Genomic DNA, 20,747 nt, shown 5'->3' on the forward strand with positions numbered 1-20,747 from the left:
AAAACAAGAGGAAGAAAACATGCATGCAATAATAAACATAAAAGATTTTTAAGTCCAACTCGTTGTTGTTGACCCGTAGATCACACCGAAAGATAAGTTCAAGTATATAAAACCCATCTTCAGATTGGGGAAGCCGCAAACATGCAAACTCTTCCACCAACCCAGAATCCAATGGGAATGTTAAGGGTTCAATCCAATGGAAAATGTCAACATTCAATAAACTGGGGAATGAGGAGGAATGCTCCCCGCCGTGAACAACGTCCAGGAGCATGTTCAGTTCATGTGATGTCCTCCTTTCGTAGAAGCAGCACGAGTTCAGTGACCGGGCGGAAGAAGGTTCGGGTAGAGCCCCCTTTTGTCACCTTAACTTCTACCTTACGAGTCTTTCCGTCCTCACCGGGTAGGACTTTGGTGATAAGTCCCATTGGCCAGTCATTACGATGAACCTCTTTGTCCTTTAAGAGAACAAGGTCTTCTTCTTGGATATTGGGACTGGGCGTCTGCCATTTGTGACGGTTTTGAAGCAAGTGTAAATATTTGGTCTTCCATCGATGCCAAAACACGTTAGCCAGGTGTTGTACTTGCCTCCACTGACGTCTGTAAATGTCCTTGTTATCGAAGTTCCCAGGTGGAACTGTAGCAGCTCCAATCTTCTGTGTGAGAAGTGTGGCTGGAGAAATATCAGAACCCAAGTTGAGGTCCTTTAGGTTTGTGGCGTGGTCCTCAGATGGAAACGCGTTCATTACGTCTTGTACAACTTCAGCAATTTCTACTGCCAATACCGCAGCGCAAAGCTCGAGTCTGGGTACAGAGTGTGCAGGCTTTGGAGTTAATTTGGCTTTACCCAGGATGAAACCACAGTGTACCTTGTTAGCTCCTAAGGTCATCAGATAAGCTACTGCGGCTATGGCTTCTGTAGATGCGTCAGAGAAAATATGGACTTCTCTTCTGATTGCAGTCAAAGGTGATCTTGGAGAATAACAACGTGGGACTTGGAGTTGCGCTAAGAACTTCAGAGACTTCTTCCACGCCTCCCACCTTTGCTGTTTCTGAGTTGGGAGCGGGGTTTCCCAATCCGTGTTCTCGGCCGTAAGCTGTCTTAACAGTATCTTGCCTTGAATAGTGATGGGTGCTACAAACCCGAGAGGATCATAGATGCTATTTATGACAGATAGGACTCCTCGTTTGGTAAAGGGTTTGTCATAGGGTGACACTTGGAAAGTGAAGGTGTCCCGTTTGATATCCCACAGTAGACCAAGGCTGCGCTGTGTTGGAGGAACATCGGAACCCAAGTTGAGGTCCTTTAGGTTTGTGGCATGGTCCTCAGATGGAAACGCGTTCATTACTTCTTGACTGTTAGAGATAATCTTGTGGAGTCTGAGGTTTGATGTGGATAGCATTTCCTGTGTTCTGGAGAGTAGGTCAATTGCATCTTCGCTTGTGGGCAAGGACTTGAGCCCATCGTCCACGTAGAAGTTCTTCTCTACAAATTGCCGAGCATCGGAACCGTACTCTCTCTCACCTTCCTGGGCTGTCCGTCTCAGTCCATAGATCGCCACAGCAGGTGAGGGACTGTTGCCGAAGACATGGACCTTCATCCGGTAGTCTATGACCTGATTGTTGACGTTGTTGTCCTTGTGCCATAGGAACCTAAGATAGTTTCTGTTGTCTTCTTTCACAATGAAGCAATGAAACATCTGCTGAATGTCGGCCATTATGGCAACAGGTTCTTGTCTGAAGCGGATCAATACTCCAAGGAGGCTGTTGTTCAGGTTGGGCCCAGTTAGGAGCAGGTTATTGAGAGAGAGGCCTTCAAACTGAGCACTGGAGTCAAACACCACTCTGATCTGATTAGGCTTGCGAGGGTGATAGACACCAAAGGATGGAAGATACCAACATTCTTCTCCCTCCCTCAGTGGTGGCGCAGGTTCAGCATGATTTCTGTCAAAGATGTTCTGCATAAAGTCAATGAAATGCTTCTCCATCTCTGGTTTCCTCTTTAGGGTACGTTTTAAGGATGAGAACCTTGCAGTTGCTTGCTGCAGGTTGTTCGGCAACCTCACTCTTGGGAAACGAAAGGGTAAAGGAGCTACCCAACTGTTGGAGTCGTCTTGAACAAATTCTTTATCCATAACCTTTATAAATTCTTTATCTTCCCTTGTGGGTGCCAACTTGTTGTCATTACTTGTGGAATCGAACACTGATGACCCGAGGTTTTCTTCCCAGGACTGGAGTGTGTTCATGTTGTTGAAGGATTCCTGTTGCCACTTGGTGTTGCTCACTTTCTCTTTCACCCAGTAGTGATGTGGGCATGGTTGGAAATGGGTGCTGCGACCATTTGACAAAATGTGTGTCTTGTAAGAGGAGATGTTGTTAGGTCTCTTCATCTTGTGTATGCAAACATTGCCTATGATTACCCAGCCTAGATCTAAGCGTTGGGCAAATGGTGCATCGTGTGGTCCATTAATTTGCTGACGCACCTTGTGCAGCCGGAGGATGTCTCTGCCTAGCAGAATCAGGATATCTGCACTGTTGTTGAGGGCTGGTATCTTGTTTGCTATCCCCTTGAGATGTTGGTGATGAAGAGCAGCCTCTGGCGTTGGGATCTCTTCTCGATTGGATGGAATCTGGTTGCACTCGACCAGTGTAGGTAACGGTATCTCGACGGTGTTCTCGAGAGATGTCGCTGTAAGACCACTGGCCCTTCTCCCATAAACCTCTGTAACACCACTGCAGGTACCTAAGGTGTAAGGGTAGGCATTTCCCTTTAAGTTAAACATATCAAAGAGTTCTGACCTTGCAAGTGATCGGTTGCTCTGATCATCCAGAAGGACGTACACCTTCACGGCTTTCTCTGGGTGACCGTTGGGATATACGTTCACCAGGCAAATCTTCGCACAGGACTTGTCCCAGAGGTCTTCTCCGCAGACTTCTGTGCATGAAGAAGATATTGTGGTATGGCTTGCAGTTTGAGCTGCGTCCTCCCCGCCATGGCTCGTGGTGGGGGAAGGAGTAAGTGTAGAGTCAGGACGGAATGGGTGGAGTGCTTGTACGTGGTCCTCACTGTCACACTCCATGCACTTAATTGTAGTTTTACAGTCTTTAGCAAGGTGTTCAGTAGAAGCACAACATCTGTAGCATACCCCGAACCTCTTTAGAAGCTCCTTGCGTTCCTGGAGCGGTTTCTTCCTGAAGCCGATGCACTTTTTTAAGGGATGTGGCTTCTTGTGGATGGGACATTCACGATTTGGGTTCTCTATCTTTTCACCTTTGTTACTCTTGTCTGGGGCTGGTGTTGGTAAGGGAAGAATATCCGTCTTCTTCACTGACACTGGACCTCTGCGGTTTCTGTCGTTCGAGCGTGCGCTGACGTATTTAGAAGGAGGTGAAGCTGGGCCACTGGATTCTTGGTAAGAAAAGCTTGGGTCGTTCTTGCGCTCTGCCACGTCTTTTATAAACTCACAGAAGTAGGAGAATGGAGGAAATGACACTTGATGGTCTTTCTTGTATTTTGACCCTAGTGTAGTCCACCTTTCTTGCACGTTGTACGGTAGCTTGGAGATAATGGGATTTACTCCACGAGCAGTGTCCAGGTAGCTGAGGCCAGGTAGGTGGGTGTCTGCCTTGGCCAGCTGGAGCTCTAACAGCAAGTCACTGAGCTCTAGGAACTTTGAACTGTCCTTGCTTGATATCTTTGGAAAACTCTGTAATCGCTTGAACAGTGCGTCCTCTATGGCTTCTGGACTGCCAAAGTTTTTCTCTAGTCTTTCCCATGCAGCCATGAGACCAGCCATTGGATTACTGATATGTACAGACCTGAGTCTCTTGACACGCTCTGTGGATTGTGGTCCTAGCCATCTGATTAGCAGGTCCAGCTCTTCGGCAGCAGTGATGCCGAGGTCACTAGTTACGGTTCTAAAGGCATTTTTCCAACCTCTGTAATTTTCAGGTTGGTCGTCAAACCTTGTGAGACCGGTTTTAGTAAGTTCGCGGCGAATCATGTACCTTGCGAAGTCGGACATGTCTGTTCTTTCTGACTTAGGATGCACGAATGTGGGCTGAGCGGTGTTGTACATAGGAGTGGAGACGTCTTGGACTTGAAACGTGGGTAAGTATGGAGTGGCATATGCATTTAGTCCAGCAACCGGTTTGGTGGGTATAGTCTCTGCTACATGCGGAGCTGGCACTGTGCGGTTGTCGAGAGTATAATGACCTGCCGGTATATTGGGTTGCGTGTAGATAATAGCCTGTGGAGTTTGATGAGATGCAGGGTCTTGGCGCATACTGGAATACGAAGGAAGTTCAAGTTTGGGAGCATTGTACTGACCTTGAGTGTAGGGTACTGTAAGTTGATCGGCATCCTGGTGTCCTGGAGAAGCATGAACGCCATCAGAAGTGTTAGTGATGATCTGCGGTTCGCCATTTTGGCTTAGCACGTAGTCTCTTGTGCGTTCAATAGGGTCCTCCGCCTCCACTTCACACAAACTGATGCTGTCTCTTTGACTCCCACTGATAGCTCGCTCCAGGATCCTTAACTCCGCCATGGCTGTTGCGTGCTCACATTCCTTCTCCAGAGCTTCCTTGCGTGCTGCATCCGCATCCATTTCTGCTCTCTTTTGTGCTGTGGCTGCATCCATTTCTGCTCTCTTTTGTGCTGTGGCTGCATCCATTTCTGCTCTCTTTTGTGCTGTGGCTGCGTCCATATCTGCTCTCCTTTGCGCAAAGGCTGCTTGTATCTTAGACGTTTCTACCTTAGCACGTGCCCTTATAAGCTGCTGGCTGAGAGTGGAATATTTTGATGAACTTGACCTAGATGAGCGTTTTGAGTGCTTAGACGATTTGGATGAGCGAGATGATGCATCTGGTGTCCGTGCAATTTTAGCCTCTATCTTTGTCTTAATGTCACGTACGGTGCAGTCCCTTTCAGAATTAAGCTGCTGGAAACTTTGCAGTTCTTTTAAAGTCTCTGGCAGATTCAGTTTCTTCAGGAGAGTAATGTATTGGTCAGTCTTCTCCATATACCTTTGGTATGCTGTGCATAATTGTTCTAGGGCTCCCTCAAGTGGTAACTCATGAGAAGCAGGCCTTGATACAGTGTCTATGTGACTCAGCACTTTCTCCCATAGTGAAGACACATCACTATATACAACACATTTTTCAGTCTCTAAATTCTCCATGACTTTCCATGTAGGTTTGACTGTACGCTTTCCCCTTTCACTAGCTGGTGGATGGGGATCTGGGTCTCTGTCCTGTGTTTGTAAGTCTGGTAGGGACATTGTATACCTCGCTTCAGACATGATTTGTTTGCAGGCAGGAAGAGTGGATGATGAGGGTTATACTTCTCACTGTTTATCTGCAGTGTGTGCTTCTATGCACGCTGGGGTCTGGCTGGGAACTGGGTTACTGTGTATCTGGGAAATGTCCTTTTCCACTGAGGTTCAGCACAGACCTTGAGTTACTGTCTCTGAAGGCAGGCTATTCCTTTTTACTATTCTGACTCATGGGTATGTAGAACGCAGTGGTGCCTGGATAGACCTATTCTTTTGGGCGCTTCCGTATTGACCTGTACTCACGTTCATACCGATTTATCAGATAGCTTAACTCAGCCACGATCTCATGTAAGAAGACTCCAGGAAAAGAGGATTGCTTTAACCGAAATTCTTGTATTATGATGAAAGCAGCAGGTAAAAAGGAATATTCAACAGAGGACATGTAATAGGATGCATACAGATATGGGGATGATGACAAAATGGAGAATAAGGGCGTGAACAAACATACATCACAGGACTACAGTGAGAGAGTTGGGACAAAATAAAGGGAAAGGCAAACTTCTGCCTAGAAAGAAAGGATGGAACACAAACAATGCAAAACATTGAATGATTTCCCAAGTCGTGGGACATGACAGTGTGTAAACATTATTCTTCAATGGAGTATGTAAATGAAGAGATTGGACAAGAAATGACATCACAATTCTTTTTTTTTAAGTATGTTAGTTTTATTTAGGTTACAAAAACGCAGACAAATCCGCATAAAAAAAGCATGAAAAAATGCACAAAAAACACATCAAAAACGCTCCTGCATTTTCTGCCAAGAGAGGAAGAATCTGAGCAGAAAATTCCACAGGTAAATATGCAACTTGTGCACATACTCTTACTGTGATTTATTCTGATTTCAGTTAATGCTTTTATGCATTTAGTATGTGGCACATCCCACTCAATATGATCAATGCCCATAAGTAAATTTTTGCAAAGTTTAGACTAAATGTGAGAAATGTTATGCTTCAAAAGGGCACAAACAGGTAAATCGGACGTCTGTCGCCTTAAAACTGCTTTATTGTGTGCACTTTTATTACTAAACATCCAACCCCATCATGGAAAATGTAACACGTTTTGACAGATCAATTAGATTTTTTTTTACAATTGTATCACGCACTAGATTAAGAATCATGATAGAATTTAAGATTCACATACAACACGTGACATGGAGAATGAAATTGTGACATCTCAGACCTACTTGTCTTTGTGAGCTGCAATGAATATGACACCCTTAAAGTCAGTAAGGTCACTCACAGCTGTTCTCTTCTTAACCTCACAGCGGTCAATGATAAAACCTTCTGCAACTAGAGCTTTCCTGGCAAAATCAGCATCAAAACTGAAAGCCTGAAACTTTTCTTTCCCAACTTTGAAATATGTCATCTCTAAACTCGAAAGTAATATAATGCGTCCTCCAGGTTTCAGCAGTGAAGAGAACTTCCTGAGATATCTCATGTAATCATCTTGGTTTTTGCAGATATAATCCAGGAGCCAAGCACTGATGACACAATCGGCAGGTGGTAAGACGATCGGCTCCATCATATCTTCTTTCTCAAGGTTACATTTCACAACATGTTGAAGGGCTGATCGCACTTTTCCTTCTTTGTCCGGTAACAGGTCACTGAAAGAAATGAGAAACGTGATGAAAGTGATCATCTTACAGTCAATATTGAATGCAATGACATTAGAGCTCAGAGGTTAGTGCTGGATCATCAGCTTCCAGTTGGGAAAATACTTGAATGCAACCAAGACTGAAGCACTAAGTTTTATGGTTAAAACGTGTTATATTTTCACCCAGTTTGTGGATAAAAAAATGTTTTGTTCCCTTCAAATATAGTAAAGGTAGAAATAGATCCCCATTCTCCTAACTGAAACCGGAATAGTGTTTTATTGTTTTCTCTAAATATATTATATGCTGGCAAAACTTTTTCAATAAACAGGAAAGTGCAGAAAATCTTTCTGGTACAATGACCACTGCAAAAATTATACCTTGGAAAACTAATTTTTGCAATTTTGTCAATTGCAACTATTTGCCTGTATATAGGGAATCAGCTGAATACGTTGGATATATACATTAGAGCTGAGGATTGTGATACTCCTAGTTTATACCTCTAAGGCTAAGTTCACACTAGCGTTGTGCGCCGCTGCGTCGGCGACGCAACGCACAACGCACGCAAAAACGCGGCAAAACGCACGCAAAAACGCTGCGTTTTGCGACGCATGCGTCGGTTTTTGCCGAAAATCGGACGCAAGAAAAATGCAACTTGTTGCGTTTTCTTGGTCCGACGCTTGCGGCAAAAAAGACGCATGTGTGGCACAACGCAACAAAAAAAAACGCATGCGTCCCCCATGTTAAGTATAGGGGGCGCATGACGCATGCGTCGCCGCTGCGTCGCCGACGCAAACCCGACGCACATTAGCTTAACGCTAATGTGAACGTAGCCTAACACAAATATTATATGAAGACAGCCTTACTGTACCCTCACAACAGGGCCTTTTATTCTACAGCTACGAACATTGAGAATTTTGTCCTGGTTGGACAAATGTAGACTTTCCTAAAGAGATCTAAAATTTCAGTTTGAGCAAACCATCATTGTACCATCAGGGAAACCATAGATATTTATGATATTACACTAAGAACTGCTTTTATATCTTTTGTACTAAAAAATGGCATCAGAGGGTTTTCCTAATTTTAGGACATATACTTCACCTCTTTCCGTTGCTTTCCGATGCTGGCAAAACTTTTTCAATAAACAGGAAAGTGCAGAAAACTGGTCTTTCTGGTACAATGGCCACTGCAAATATTATACCTTGGAAAACTTATTTTTGCACTTTGGTCAAGGGCAACCATTTGCCTCTTTATAGGGAATCAGCTGAATGCATTGAATATATACATTAGATCTGAGGATTGGGATACTCCTAATTTATACCTCTAACACAAGTAGAGATGAGCGGTGTTTGAGTCGAACTGTTCGCCAATTTCAAATTCAAGCTGTTTGGGGCGGTGTTCGAGTCGTTTGAGGAACCCGAACAATTTGCTTAAAATTCGGCTGTTCGAGTTTCTGTTCGATAACTGTTCCTTCACCAAAAGCCTAGCTTGATTTGCACATTAAAACTGTTTATCATTGTTAATGGACTGTTTTAGTGTATAGTGGGCGGGGGACAGATATGTGCTGAAATAACGCCGATCTCCTTTTTTTTTTTCTTTACCGCATTTACAGAGGGGCGGTGCAGTCTCTCAGCCTATCAGCAGTGCACACACACACAGCAATGTGCATGTGATGCACATAAGCAAGGGCATGTGTCATTGGCTGTGTATGTCACATGTCCTTGCCATATAAGAACCAGCCATTTGCCCCATCGCCACCATTTCCTCACTGCTGCAGCTTAGTGTTAGACGGCACCGCTGCTGCTGTGGGCGCTATACAGACTAAGAGTGTTTTTTTGGAGCGAATTGTCAGAGAGATAGGTTTAGGGAGTCGGGAGGAGTCAGGACTAGTTGTAATATCAGCCCTTTTCAGGGTAGGTTACAGCAGTTCATAGCACTGTTTGCCAGGCAGGTCTGAGCCAGTGCTGTGCAAGTATTAGTCACAGCATTTGGTGTAATCTAGCTGAGCCAATCCTTTTGGGCTAGTAGCATTGTCAGATAGTCATCTGAGTAGCCGGCCTGTGAAGCTAGATACACCGCCTGTGTATCTCTCTTTTTACTGCATCTAACCCAGTAAATCGTTTTGGGGTTTTGGGCTTAGTAGTAGTGTTTGCACGTCAGCAGAGTAGCCCACCTGTGAAACTAACTATACCGCCTGTGTATCTCTATTTTCACTGTATCTAATCCAGTTAATAGTTTTGGGCCTAGGAGCAGTGTCTGCACGTCAGCAGAGTAGCCCGCCTGTGAAACAAACTATACCGCCTTTGTATCTCAATTTTTACTGCATCTAATCCAGTTAATAGTTTTGGGCCTCAGAGCAGTGTCTGCACGTCAGCAGAGTAGCCCGCCTGTGAAACTAACTATACCGCCTGTGTATCTCAATTTTTACTGCATCTAATTTAGTTAATAGTTTTGGGCCTAGGAGCAGTGTCTGCACGTCAGCAGAGTAGTCCGCCTGTGAAACAAGCTATACCGTCTGTGTATCTCAATTTTTTCTGCATCTAATCCAGTTAATAGTTTTGGGCCTAGGAGCAGTGTCTGCACGTCAGCAGAGTAGCCCGCCTGTGAAACAAACTATACCTCCTGTGTATCTCAATTTTTACTGCATCTAATCCAGTTAATAGTTTTGGGCCTAGGAGCAGTGTCTGCACGTCAGCAGAGTAGCCCGCCTGTGAAACAAACTATACCGCCTGTGTATCTCAATTTTTACTGCATCTAATCCAGTTAATAGTTTTGGGCCTAGGAGCAGTGTCATGATCTCTGCAGGCAGAGATCATAGCAAGCCTATAGAGGGACAAGCTCTCGGAAGATGGAACTATACTGACCATGAACTAAGCCTGCCGCGCAACTAGAAATAGCCAGGTAGCATTTCCTATTTATCGCTAGATGCCCAGCTCTGGCCTAAGACCTAAATAGCTAGCAGAGGGAAATATAAGACCTGGCTCACCTCTAGAGAAATATTCCAAAGAAGACAGTAGCCCCCCACATATAATGACGGTGAGTTCAGATGAAACAACAAACGCAGCAGGAAAATAGTCTTAGCAAATTTGAGGTCCGCTTACTAGATAGCAGAAGACAGATAGTATACTTTCATGGTCAGCAGAAAAACACTAACAAAACACCATCCAGAGATTACCTTAAACTCTAGCATTAACTCATAACGCCAGAGTAGCAATCCCTGATCAACGAGAGCTTTCCAGACACAGTAACAAAACTTCAGCTGTGAACTGGAACAAATAGGCAAAACAAAACATGGACAAAAGTCCAACTTATCTAGTAGTTGTCTAGAAGCAGGAACAAGCACTGAGAGGCATCAGATAACATTGTTGACCGGCAAGAAACCACCAGAGAAATGAGCTTAAATAGCGACACCCACTACTGATGGAACCAGGTGAAACAGGAAGGAGGATGACAAGTCCAATTCCACAAGCGGCCACCGGGGGAGCCCAGAATCCAAATTCACAACAGTACCCCCCCCTCAAGGAGGGGGCACCGAACCCTCACCAGATCCACCAGGGCGACCAGGATGAGCCCTATGGAAGGCACGAACAAGATCAGAAGCATGAACATCAGATGCATTGACCCAAGAATTATCCTCCTGGCCGTAACCCTTCCAGTTGACCAGATACTGGAGTCTCCGTCTGGAAACACGAGAGTCCAAAATTTTCTCCACAACGTACTCCAACTCACCCTCAACCAACACCGGAGCAGGAGGCTCAACTGAAGGTACAACAGGTACCTCATACCTGCGCAATAACGACCGATGAAAAACGTTATGAATGGAAAAGGACGCAGGGAGGTCCAAACGGAAAGAAACAGGATTAAGAATCTCCAATATTCTATAAGGGCCGATGAACCGAGGTTTAAACTTAGGAGAAGAGACCCTCATAGGGACAAAACGAGAAGACAACCACACCAAATCTCCAACACAAAGCCGAGAACCAACACGACGATGACGGTTGGCAAAACACTGAGTCTTCTCCTGGGACAACTTCAAATTGTCCATAACCTGCCCCCAGATGTGATGCAATCTCTCCACCACCGCATCCACTCCAGGACAATCCGAGGATTCCACCTGACCGGAGGAAAATCGAGGGTGAAACCCCGAATTACAGAAAAACGGGGACACCAAGGTGGAAGAGCTGGCCCGATTATTGAGGGCGAACTCTGCCAATGGCAAAAAAGCAACCCAATCATCCTGGTCAGCAGAGACAAAACACCTCAGATATGTCTCAAGGGTCTGATTAGTCCGCTCGGTCTGGCCATTAGTCTGAGGGTGAAAAGCAGATGAAAAAGACAAATCTATGCCCATCCTAGCACAGAATGCCCGCCAAAATCTAGACACAAATTGGGTACCTCTGTCAGAAACAATATTCTCAGGAATACCGTGCAATCGGACAACATTCTGAAAAAACAGAGGAACCAACTCAGAAGAAGAAGGCAACTTGGGCAGAGGAACCAAATGGACCATTTTAGAGAAACGGTCACAGACCACCCAGATGACAGACATCTTCTGGGAAACAGGCAGATCTGAAATAAAATCCATCGAGATGTGTGTCCAAGGCCTCTTAGGAATAGGCAAGGGCAACAGCAGTCCGCTAGCCCGAGAACTACAAGACTTGGCCCGAGCACAAACGTCACATGACTGCACAAAGACTCGCACATCTCGTGACAGGGAAGGCCACCAGAAGGATCTTGCCACCAAATCCCTGGTACCAAAAATTCCGGGATGACCTGCCAATGCAGAAGAATGTACCTCAGAGATGACTCTGCTGGTCCAATCATCCGGAACAAACAGTCTATCAGGCGGACAACGATCCGGTCTATCCGCCTGAAACTCTTGCAAGGACCGCCGCAGATCAGGAGAAACGGCCGACAAAATTACTCCCTCCCTAAGGATACCTGTGGGTTCAGAATTACCAGGAGAGTCCGGGTCAAAACTCCTAGAAAGGGCATCTGCCTTAACATTCTTAGAACCCGGTAGGTATGACACCACAAAATTAAAGCGAGAAAAAAATAAAGACCAGCGCGCCTGTCTAGGATTCAGGCGTCTGGCAGTCTCAAGATAAATCAAATTTTTGTGGTCAGTCAATACCACCACCTGATGCCTAGCCCCCTCGAGCCAATGGCGCCACTCCTCAAACGCCCACTTCATGGCCAAAAGCTCCCGATTCCCAACATCATAATTCCGCTCTGCGGGCGAAAATTTGCGAGAAAAGAAGGCACAAGGCCTAATGACGGAGCAGTCGGAACCTTTCTGCGACAACACTGCCCCAGCTCCGATCTCCGAAGCGTCAACCTCAACCTGAAAAGGCAGATTCACATCAGGCTGACGCAACACAGGGGCAGAGGCAAAACGGCGCTTAAGCTCCTGAAAGGCCTCTACAGCATGAGGGGACCAATTAGCAACATCAGCGCCTTGTCTGGTCAAATCAGTCAGTGGTTTAACGACATCCGAAAAACCAGCAATAAATCGGCGGTAAAAGTTGGCAAAGCCCAAAAATCTCTGAAGACCCTTAAGAGAGGAGGGCTGAGTCCAGTCACAAATAGCTTGCACCTTGACGGGATCCATCTCAATGGAAGAGGGAGAAAAAATATACCCCAAAAAGGAAATTTTCTGGACCCCAAAATCGCACTTAGACCCCTTCACACATAAAGAATTAGACCGCAGAACCTGAAAAACTCTCCTGACCTGCTGGACATGAGAGTCCCAGTCATCAGAAAAAATCAGAATATCATCCAGATATATTATCATAAATTTATCCAGAAAATCGCGGAAAATATCATGCATAAAAGACTGGAAAACTGAAGGGGCATTAGAAAGACCAAAAGGCATGACCAAATACTCAAAGTGGCCCTCGGGCGTATTAAATGCGGTCTTCCACTCATCCCCCTGCCTGATCCGCACCAAATTATACGCCCCACGAAGATCAATTTTAGAGAACCACTTAGCACCTTCTATACGAGCAAACAAATCAGTAAGCAATGGCAATGGGTATTGATACTTAACAGTGATCTTATTCAGAAGCCGATAATCAATACATGGTCTCAAAGAGCCGTCTTTTTTTGAGACAAAGAAAAACCCAGCTCCCAAGGGAGAAGAAGATGGACGAATATGTCCCTTTTCCAAAGACTCCTTTATATATTCCCGCATAGCAGCATGTTCCGGCACAGACAGATTAAACAAACGACCCTTTGGATATTTACAACCCGGTATCAAATCTATGGCACAATCGCACTCACGGTGCGGAGGTAACGACCCAAGCTTGGGTTCGTCAAAGACGTCTTGATAATCAGAGAGGAACTCAGGGACTTCAGAGGGAATGGACGACGAAATAGAAACCAAAGGTAAGTCCCCATGAATACCCTTACATCCCCAGCTCAACACAGACATTGCTCTCCAGTCCAAGACTGGGTTGTGAGACTGCAACCATGGCAATCCCAGTACCAAATCGTCATGTAAATTATACAGCACCAGGAAACGAATAATCTCCTGGTGATCCGGATAGATACGCATGGTAACTTGTGTCCAGTATTGTGGTTTATTATTAGCCAATGGGGTGGAGTCAATCCCCTTCAGAGGAATAAGAGTCTCCAAAGGCTCTAAATCAAAACCACAACGATTGGCAAAGGACCAATCCATAAGACTCAGAGCGGCGCCAGAGTCAACATAGGCGTCCGTGGCAATGGATGACAAAGAGCAAATCAGGGTTACAGACAAAATAAACTTAGACTGAATGGTGCCAATGGAAACAGACTTATCAAGCTTCTTTGTACGCCTAGAGCATACTGATATAACATGAGTAGAATCCCCACAATAGAAACACAATCCATTCTTCCGTCTAAAATTCTGTCGCTCGCTCCTGGACAGAATTCTATCACACTGCATACTTTCTGGCGTCTTTTCCATAGACACCGCCAGATGGTGCACCGGTTTGCGCTCCCGCAGACGCCTATCAATCTGAATAGCCATTGTCATGGACTCATTCAGACCTGCAGGCACAGGGAACCCCACCATAACATCCTTAACGGCATCAGAGAGACCTTCTCTGAAAGTTGCCGCCAAGGCGCACTCATTCCACTGAGTAAGCACAGACCATTTACGGAATTTTTGGCAGAAAACTTCAGCTTCGTCTTGCCCCTGAGATAGTGCCATCAAAGTTTTTTCTGCCTGAAGTTCCAAATGAGGTTCCTCATAAAGCAAGCCCAAGGCCAGAAAAAACGCATCCACATCGCGTAACGCAGGATCCCCTGCTGGCAATGAGAAGGCCCAATCTTGAGGGTCACCCCTGAGCAAGGAAATCACAATCCTAACCTGCTGAGCAGGGTCTCCAGCTGAACGAGACTTCAGGGACAAATAAAGCTTACAATTATTTCGGAAATTCTGGAAGCTAGCTCTATTCCCTGTGAAGAACTCCGGCAAAGGAATTCTCGGCTCAGATACCGGAGCATGTACCACAAAATCTTGTAAATTTTGTACTTTCGTGATGAGATTATTCAAACCCGCAGTTACACTCTGGAGATCCATTATTGTCAGGTGCACACAGAGCCATACAGAGATTAGGAGGAGAGAGAGAAAAAAGACTGCAGCAAGGCAGACTGGAGGAAAAAAAAAAAAAAAAATTCCAGCAGACTTCTTATAACTCTCCTTTCTCAACCTGGGTCTTTAACACTTTATTGGCCGGTCAAACTGTCATGATCTCTGCAGGCAGAGATCATAGCAAGCCTATAGAGGGACAAGCTCTCGGAAGATGGAACTATACTGACCATGAACTAAGCCTGCCGCGCAACTAGAAATAGCCAGGTAGCATTTCCTATTTATCGCTAGATGCCCAGCTCTGGCCTAAGACCTAAATAGCTAGCAGAGGGAAATATAAGACCTGGCTCACCTCTAGAGAAATATTCCAAAGAAGACAGTAGCCCCCCACATATAATGACGGTGAGTTCAGATGAAACAACAAACGCAGCAGGAAAATAGTCTTAGCAAATTTGAGGTCCGCTTACTAGATAGCAGAAGACAGATAGTATACTTTCATGGTCAGCAGAAAAACACTAACAAAACACCATCCAGAGATTACCTTAAACTCTAGCATTAACTCATAACGCCAGAGTAGCAATCCCTGATCAACGAGAGCTTTCCAGACACAGTAACAAAACTTCAGCTGTGAACTGGAACAAATAGGCAAAACAAAACATGGACAAAAGTCCAACTTATCTAGTAGTTGTCTAGAAGCAGGAACAAGCACTGAGAGGCATCAGATAACATTGTTGACCGGCAAGAAACCACCAGAGAAATGAGCTTAAATAGCGACACCCACTACTGATGGAACCAGGTGAAACAGGAAGGAGGATGACAAGTCCAATTCCACAAGCGGCCACCGGGGGAGCCCAGAATCCAAATTCACAACAGAGCAGTGTCTGCATGTCAGCAGAGTAGCCCACCTGTGAAACAAACTATACCGCCTATGTATCTCTATTTTTACTGCATCTAAACCAGTTAATAGTTTTGGGCCCAATAGCCCGCCTGTGAAACAAACTATACCGCCTGTGTATCTCAATTTTTACTGCATCTAATCCAGTTAATAATTTTGGGCCTAGGAGCGGTGTCTGCACCTCAGCAGAGTAGCCCGCCTGTGAAACCAACTATACCGCCTGTGTATCTCAGTTTTTACTGCATCTAATCCAGTTAATAGTCTTGGGCCTAGGAGCAGTGTCTGCAAGTCAGCAGATTAGCCCGCCTGTAAAACAAACTATACCGCCTGTGTATCTCAATTTGTACTGCATCTAATCCAGTTAATAGTTTGGGGCCTAGGAGCAGTGTCTGCACGTCAGCAGAGTAGCCCGCCTGTGAAACAAACTATACCGCCTGTGTATCTCAATTTTTACTGCATCTAATCCAGTTAATAGTTTTGGGCCTAGGAGCAGTGTCTGCACGTCAGCAGAGTAGCCCGCCTGTGAAGCAAACTGTACCGCCTGTGTATCTCAATTCTTACTGCATCTAATCCATCTTAATAGTTTAGGGCCTAGGAGCAGTGTCTGCATGTCAGCAGAGTAGCCAGACTGTGAAAATAACTATACCGCCTGTGTATCTCAATTTTTACTGCATCTAATCCAGTTAATAGTTTTGGGCCTAGGAGCAGTGTCTGCACGTCAGCAGAGTAGCCAGCCTGTGAAACTAGCTATACCACCATTGTATCTCAATTTTTACTGCATCTAAACCAGTTAATAGTTTTGGGCCAAGGAGCAGTGTCTGCACGTCAGCAGAGTAGCCCACCTGTGAAACAAACTATACCGCCTGTGTATCTCAATTTTTACTACATCTAATCCAGTTAATAGTTTTGGGCATAGGAGCAGTGTCTGCACGTCAGCAGAATAGCCCGCCTGTGAAACAAACTATACCTCCTGTGTATCTCAATTTTTACTGCATCTAATCCAGTTAATAGTTTGGGCCTAGGAGCAGTGTCTGCACGTCAGCAGATTAGCCCGCCTGTGAAACAAACTATACCTCCTGTGTATCTCAATTTTTACTGCATCTAATCCAGTTAATAGTTTGGGGCCTAGGAGCAGTGTCTGCATGTCAGCAGAGTAGCCCGCCTGTGAAACAAACTATACCGCCTGTGTATCTCAATTTTTACTGCATCTAATCCAGTTAATAGTTTTGGGCCTCAGAGCAGTGTCTGAACGTCAGCAGAGTAGCCAGCCTGTGAAACTAACTATACCGCCTGTGTATCTCAATTTTTACTGCATCTAATCCAGTTAATAGTTTTGGGCCTAGGAGCAGTGTCTGCACGTCAGCAGAGTAGTCCGCCTGTGAAACAAACTATACCGTCTGTGTATCTCAATTTTTTCTGCATCTAATCCAGTTAATAGTTTTGGGCCTAGGAGCAGTGTCTGCACGTCAGCAGAGTAGCCCGCCTGTGAAACAAACTATACCTCCTGTGTATCTCAATTTTTACTGCATCTAATCCAGCTAATCCAGTTAATAGTTTTGGGCCTAGGAGCAGTGTCTGCACGTCAGCAGAGTAGCCCGCCTGTGAAACAAACTATACCGCCTGTGTATCTCAATTTTTACTGCATCTAATCCAGTTAATAGTTTTGGGCCTAGGAGCAGTGTCTGCATGTCAGCAGAGTAGCCCACCTGTGAAACAAACTATACCGCCTATGTATCTCTATTTTTACTGCATCTAAACCAGTTAATAGTTTTGGGCCCAGTAGCCCGCCTGTGAAACAAACTATACCGCCTGTGTATCTCAATTTTTACTGCATCTAATCCAGTTAATAGTTTTGGGCCTAGGAGCGATGTCTGCACGTCAGCAGAGTAGCCCGCCTGTGAAACTAACTATACCGCCTGTGTATCTCAGTTTTTACTGCATCTAATCCAGTTAATAGTTTTGGGCCTAGGAGCAGTGTCTGCACGTCAGCAGAGTAGCCCGCCTGTGAAACTAACTATACCGCCTGTGTATCTCAATTTTTACTGCATCTAATCCAGTTAAAAGTTTTGGGCCTAGTAGCCCGCCTGTGAAACAAACTATACCGCCTGTGTATCTCAATTTTTACTGCATCTAATCCAGTTAATAATTTTGGGCCTAGGAGCGGTGTCTGCACCTCAGCAGAGTAGCCCGCCTGTGAAACCAACTATACCGCCTGTGTATCTCAATTTTTACTGCATCTAATCCAGTTAATAGTTTTGGGCCTAGGAGCAGTGTCTGCACGTCAGCAGAGTAGCCCGCCTGTGAAGCAAACTGTACCGCCTGTGTATCTCAATTCTTACTGCATCTAATCCATCTTAATAGTTTAGGGCCTAGGAGCAGTGTCTGCATGTCAGCAGAGTAGCCAGACTGTGAAAATAACTATACCGCCTGTGTATCTCAATTTTTACTGCATCTAATCCAGTTAATAGTTTTGGGCCTAGGAGCAGTGTCTGCACGTCAGCAGAGTAGCCAGCCTGTGAAACTAGCTATACCACCATTGTATCTCAATTTTTACTGCATCTAAACCAGTTAATAGTTTTGGGCCTAGGAGAAGTGTCTGCACGTCAGCAGAGTAGCCCACCTGTGAAACAAACTATACCGCCTGTGTATCTCAATTTTTACTACATCTAATCCAGTTAATAGTTTTGGGCCTAGGAGCAGTGTCTGCACGTCAGCAGAATAGCCCGCCTGTGAAACAAACTATACCGCCTGTGTATCTCAATTTTTACTGCATCTAATCCAGTTAATAGTTTGGGCCTAGGAGCAGTGTCTGCACGTCAGCAGATTAGCCCGCCTGTGAAACAAACTATACCGCCTATGTATCTCTATTTTTACTGCATCTAAACCAGTTAATAGTTTTGGGCCCAGTAGCCCGCCTGTGAAACAAACTATACCGCCTGTGTATCTCAATTTTTACTGCATCTAATCCAGTTAATAGTTTTGGGCCTAGGAGCGGTGTCTGCACGCCAGCAGAGTAGCCCGCCTGTGAAAATAACTATACCGCCTGTGTATCTCAGTTTTTACTGCATCTAATCCAGTTAATAGTTTTGGGCCTAGTAGCCCGCCTGTGAAACAAACTATACCGCCTGTGTATCTCAATTTTTACTGCATCTAATCCAGTTAATAATTTTGGGCCTAGGAGCGGTGTCTGCACCTCAGCAGAGTAGCCCGGCTGTGAAACCAACTATACCGCCTGTGTATCTCAGTTTTTACTGCATCTAATCCAGTTAATAGTCTTGAGCCTAGGAGCAGTGTCTGCACGTCAGCAGATTAGCCCGCCTGTAAAACAAACTATACCGCCTGTGTATCTCAATTTTTACTGCATCTAATCCAGTTAATAGTTTGGGGCCTAGGAGCAGTGTCTGCATGTCAGCAGAGTAGCCCGCCTGTGAAACAAACTATACCGCCTGTGTATCTCAATTTTTACTGCATCTAATCCAGTTAATAGTTTTGGGCCTATGAGCAGTGTCTGCACGTCAGCAGAGTAGCCCGCCTGTGAAGCAAACTGTACCGCCTGTGTATCTCAATTCTTACTGCATCTAATCCATCTTAATAGTTTAGGGCCTAGGAGCAGTGTCTGCTTGTCAGCAGAGTAGCCAGACTGTGAAAATAACTATACCGCCTGTGTATCTCAATTTTTACTGCATCTAATCCAGTTAATAGTTTTGGGCCTAGGAGCAGTGTCTGCACCTCAGCAGAGTAGCCAGCCTGTGAAACTAGCTATACCACCATTGTATCTCAATTTTTACTGCATCTAAACCAGTTAATAGTTTTGGGCCTAGGAGCAGTGTCTGCACGTCAGCAGAGTAGCCCACCTGTGAAACAAACTATACCGCCTGTGTATCTGAATTTTTACTACATCTAAACCAGTTAATAGTTTTGGGCCTAGGAGCAGTGTCTGCACGTCAGCAGAATAGCCCGCCTGTGAAACAAACTATACCACTTGTGTATCTCAATTTTTACTGCATCTAATCCAGTTAATAGTTTGGGCCTAGGAGCAGTGTCTGCACGTCAGCAGATTAGCCCGCCTGTGAAACAAACTATACCGCCTGTGTATCTCAATTTTTACTGCATCTAATCCAGTTAATAGTTTGAGGCCTAGGAGCAGTGTCTGCATGTCAGCAGAGTAGCCCGCCTGTGAAACAAACTATACCGCCTGTGTATCTCAATTTTTACTGCATCTAATCCAGTTAAGAGTTTTGGGCCTCAGAGCAGTGTCTGCACGTCAGCAGAGTAGCCCGCCTGTGAAACTAACTATACCGCCTGTGTATCTCAATTTTTACTGCATCTAAACCAGTTAATAGTTTGGGCCTAGGAGCAGTGTCTGCACGTCAGCAGAGTAGTCCGCCTGTGAAACAAACTATACCGTCTGTGTATCTCAATTTTTTCTGCATCTAATCCAGTTAATAGTTTTGGGCCTAGGAGCAGTGTCTGCACGTCAGCAGAGTAGCCCGCCTGTGAAACAAACTATACCTCCTGTGTATCTCAATTTTTACTGCATCTAATCCAGTTAATAGTTTTGGGCCTAGGAGCAGTGTCTGCACGTCAGCAGAGTAGCCCGCCTGTGAAACAAACTATACCGCCTGTGTATCTCAATTTTTACTGCATCTAATCCAGTTAATAGTTTTGGGCCTAGGAGCAGTGTCTGCATGTCAGCAGAGTAGCCCACCTGTGAAACAAACTATACCGCCTATGTATCTCTATTTTTACTGCATCTAAACCAGTTAATAGTTTTGGGCCCAGTAGCCCGCCTGTGAAACAAACTATACCGCCTGTGTATCTCAATTTTTACTGCATCTAATCCAGTTAATAGTTTTGGGCCTAGGAGCGGTGTCTGCACGTCAGCAGAGTAGCCCGCCTGTGAAACTAACTATACCGCCTGTGTATCTCAGTTTTTACTGCATCTAATCCAGTTAATAGTTTTGGGCCTAGGAGCAGTGTCTGCACGTCAGCAGAGTAGCCCGCCTGTGAAACTAACTATACCTCCTGTGTATCTCAATTTTTACTACATCTAATCCAGTTAATAGTTTTGGGCCTAGGAGCAGTGTCTGCATGTCAGCAGAGTAGCCCACCTGTAAAACAAACTACACCGCCTGTGTATCTCAATTTTTACTGCATCTAATCCAGTTAATAGTTTTGGGCCTAGTAGCCCGCCTGTGAAACAAACTATACCGCCTGTGTATCTCAATTTTTACTGCATCTAATCCAGTTAATAATTTTGGGCCTAGGAGCGGTGCCTGCACCTCAGCAGAGTAGCCCGCCTGTGAAACCAACTATACCGCCTGTGTATCTCAGTTTTTACTGCATCTAATCCAG

General features: G+C 45.1%; 1 protein-coding gene across 1 annotated transcript in view; it reads right to left on the reverse strand.

The window, feature by feature from the left end:
• Positions 1-5,970: 5,970 nt before the first annotated feature.
• Positions 5,971-20,747, reverse strand: part of LOC143764299 (nicotinamide N-methyltransferase-like) — a 79,819-nt gene continuing 65,042 nt past the window's right edge. Inside the window, exon 3 of the mRNA XM_077249728.1 lies at positions 5,971-6,933. Within this exon, the coding sequence (XP_077105843.1) occupies positions 6,510-6,933 (424 nt within the window). The 3' untranslated portion in view covers positions 5,971-6,509. The remainder of the gene's footprint in view (positions 6,934-20,747) is intronic.

This window comes from Ranitomeya variabilis, chromosome 4 (assembly GCF_051348905.1).
Source record: "Ranitomeya variabilis isolate aRanVar5 chromosome 4, aRanVar5.hap1, whole genome shotgun sequence".
Lineage (NCBI taxonomy): Eukaryota > Metazoa > Chordata > Amphibia > Anura > Dendrobatidae > Ranitomeya > Ranitomeya variabilis.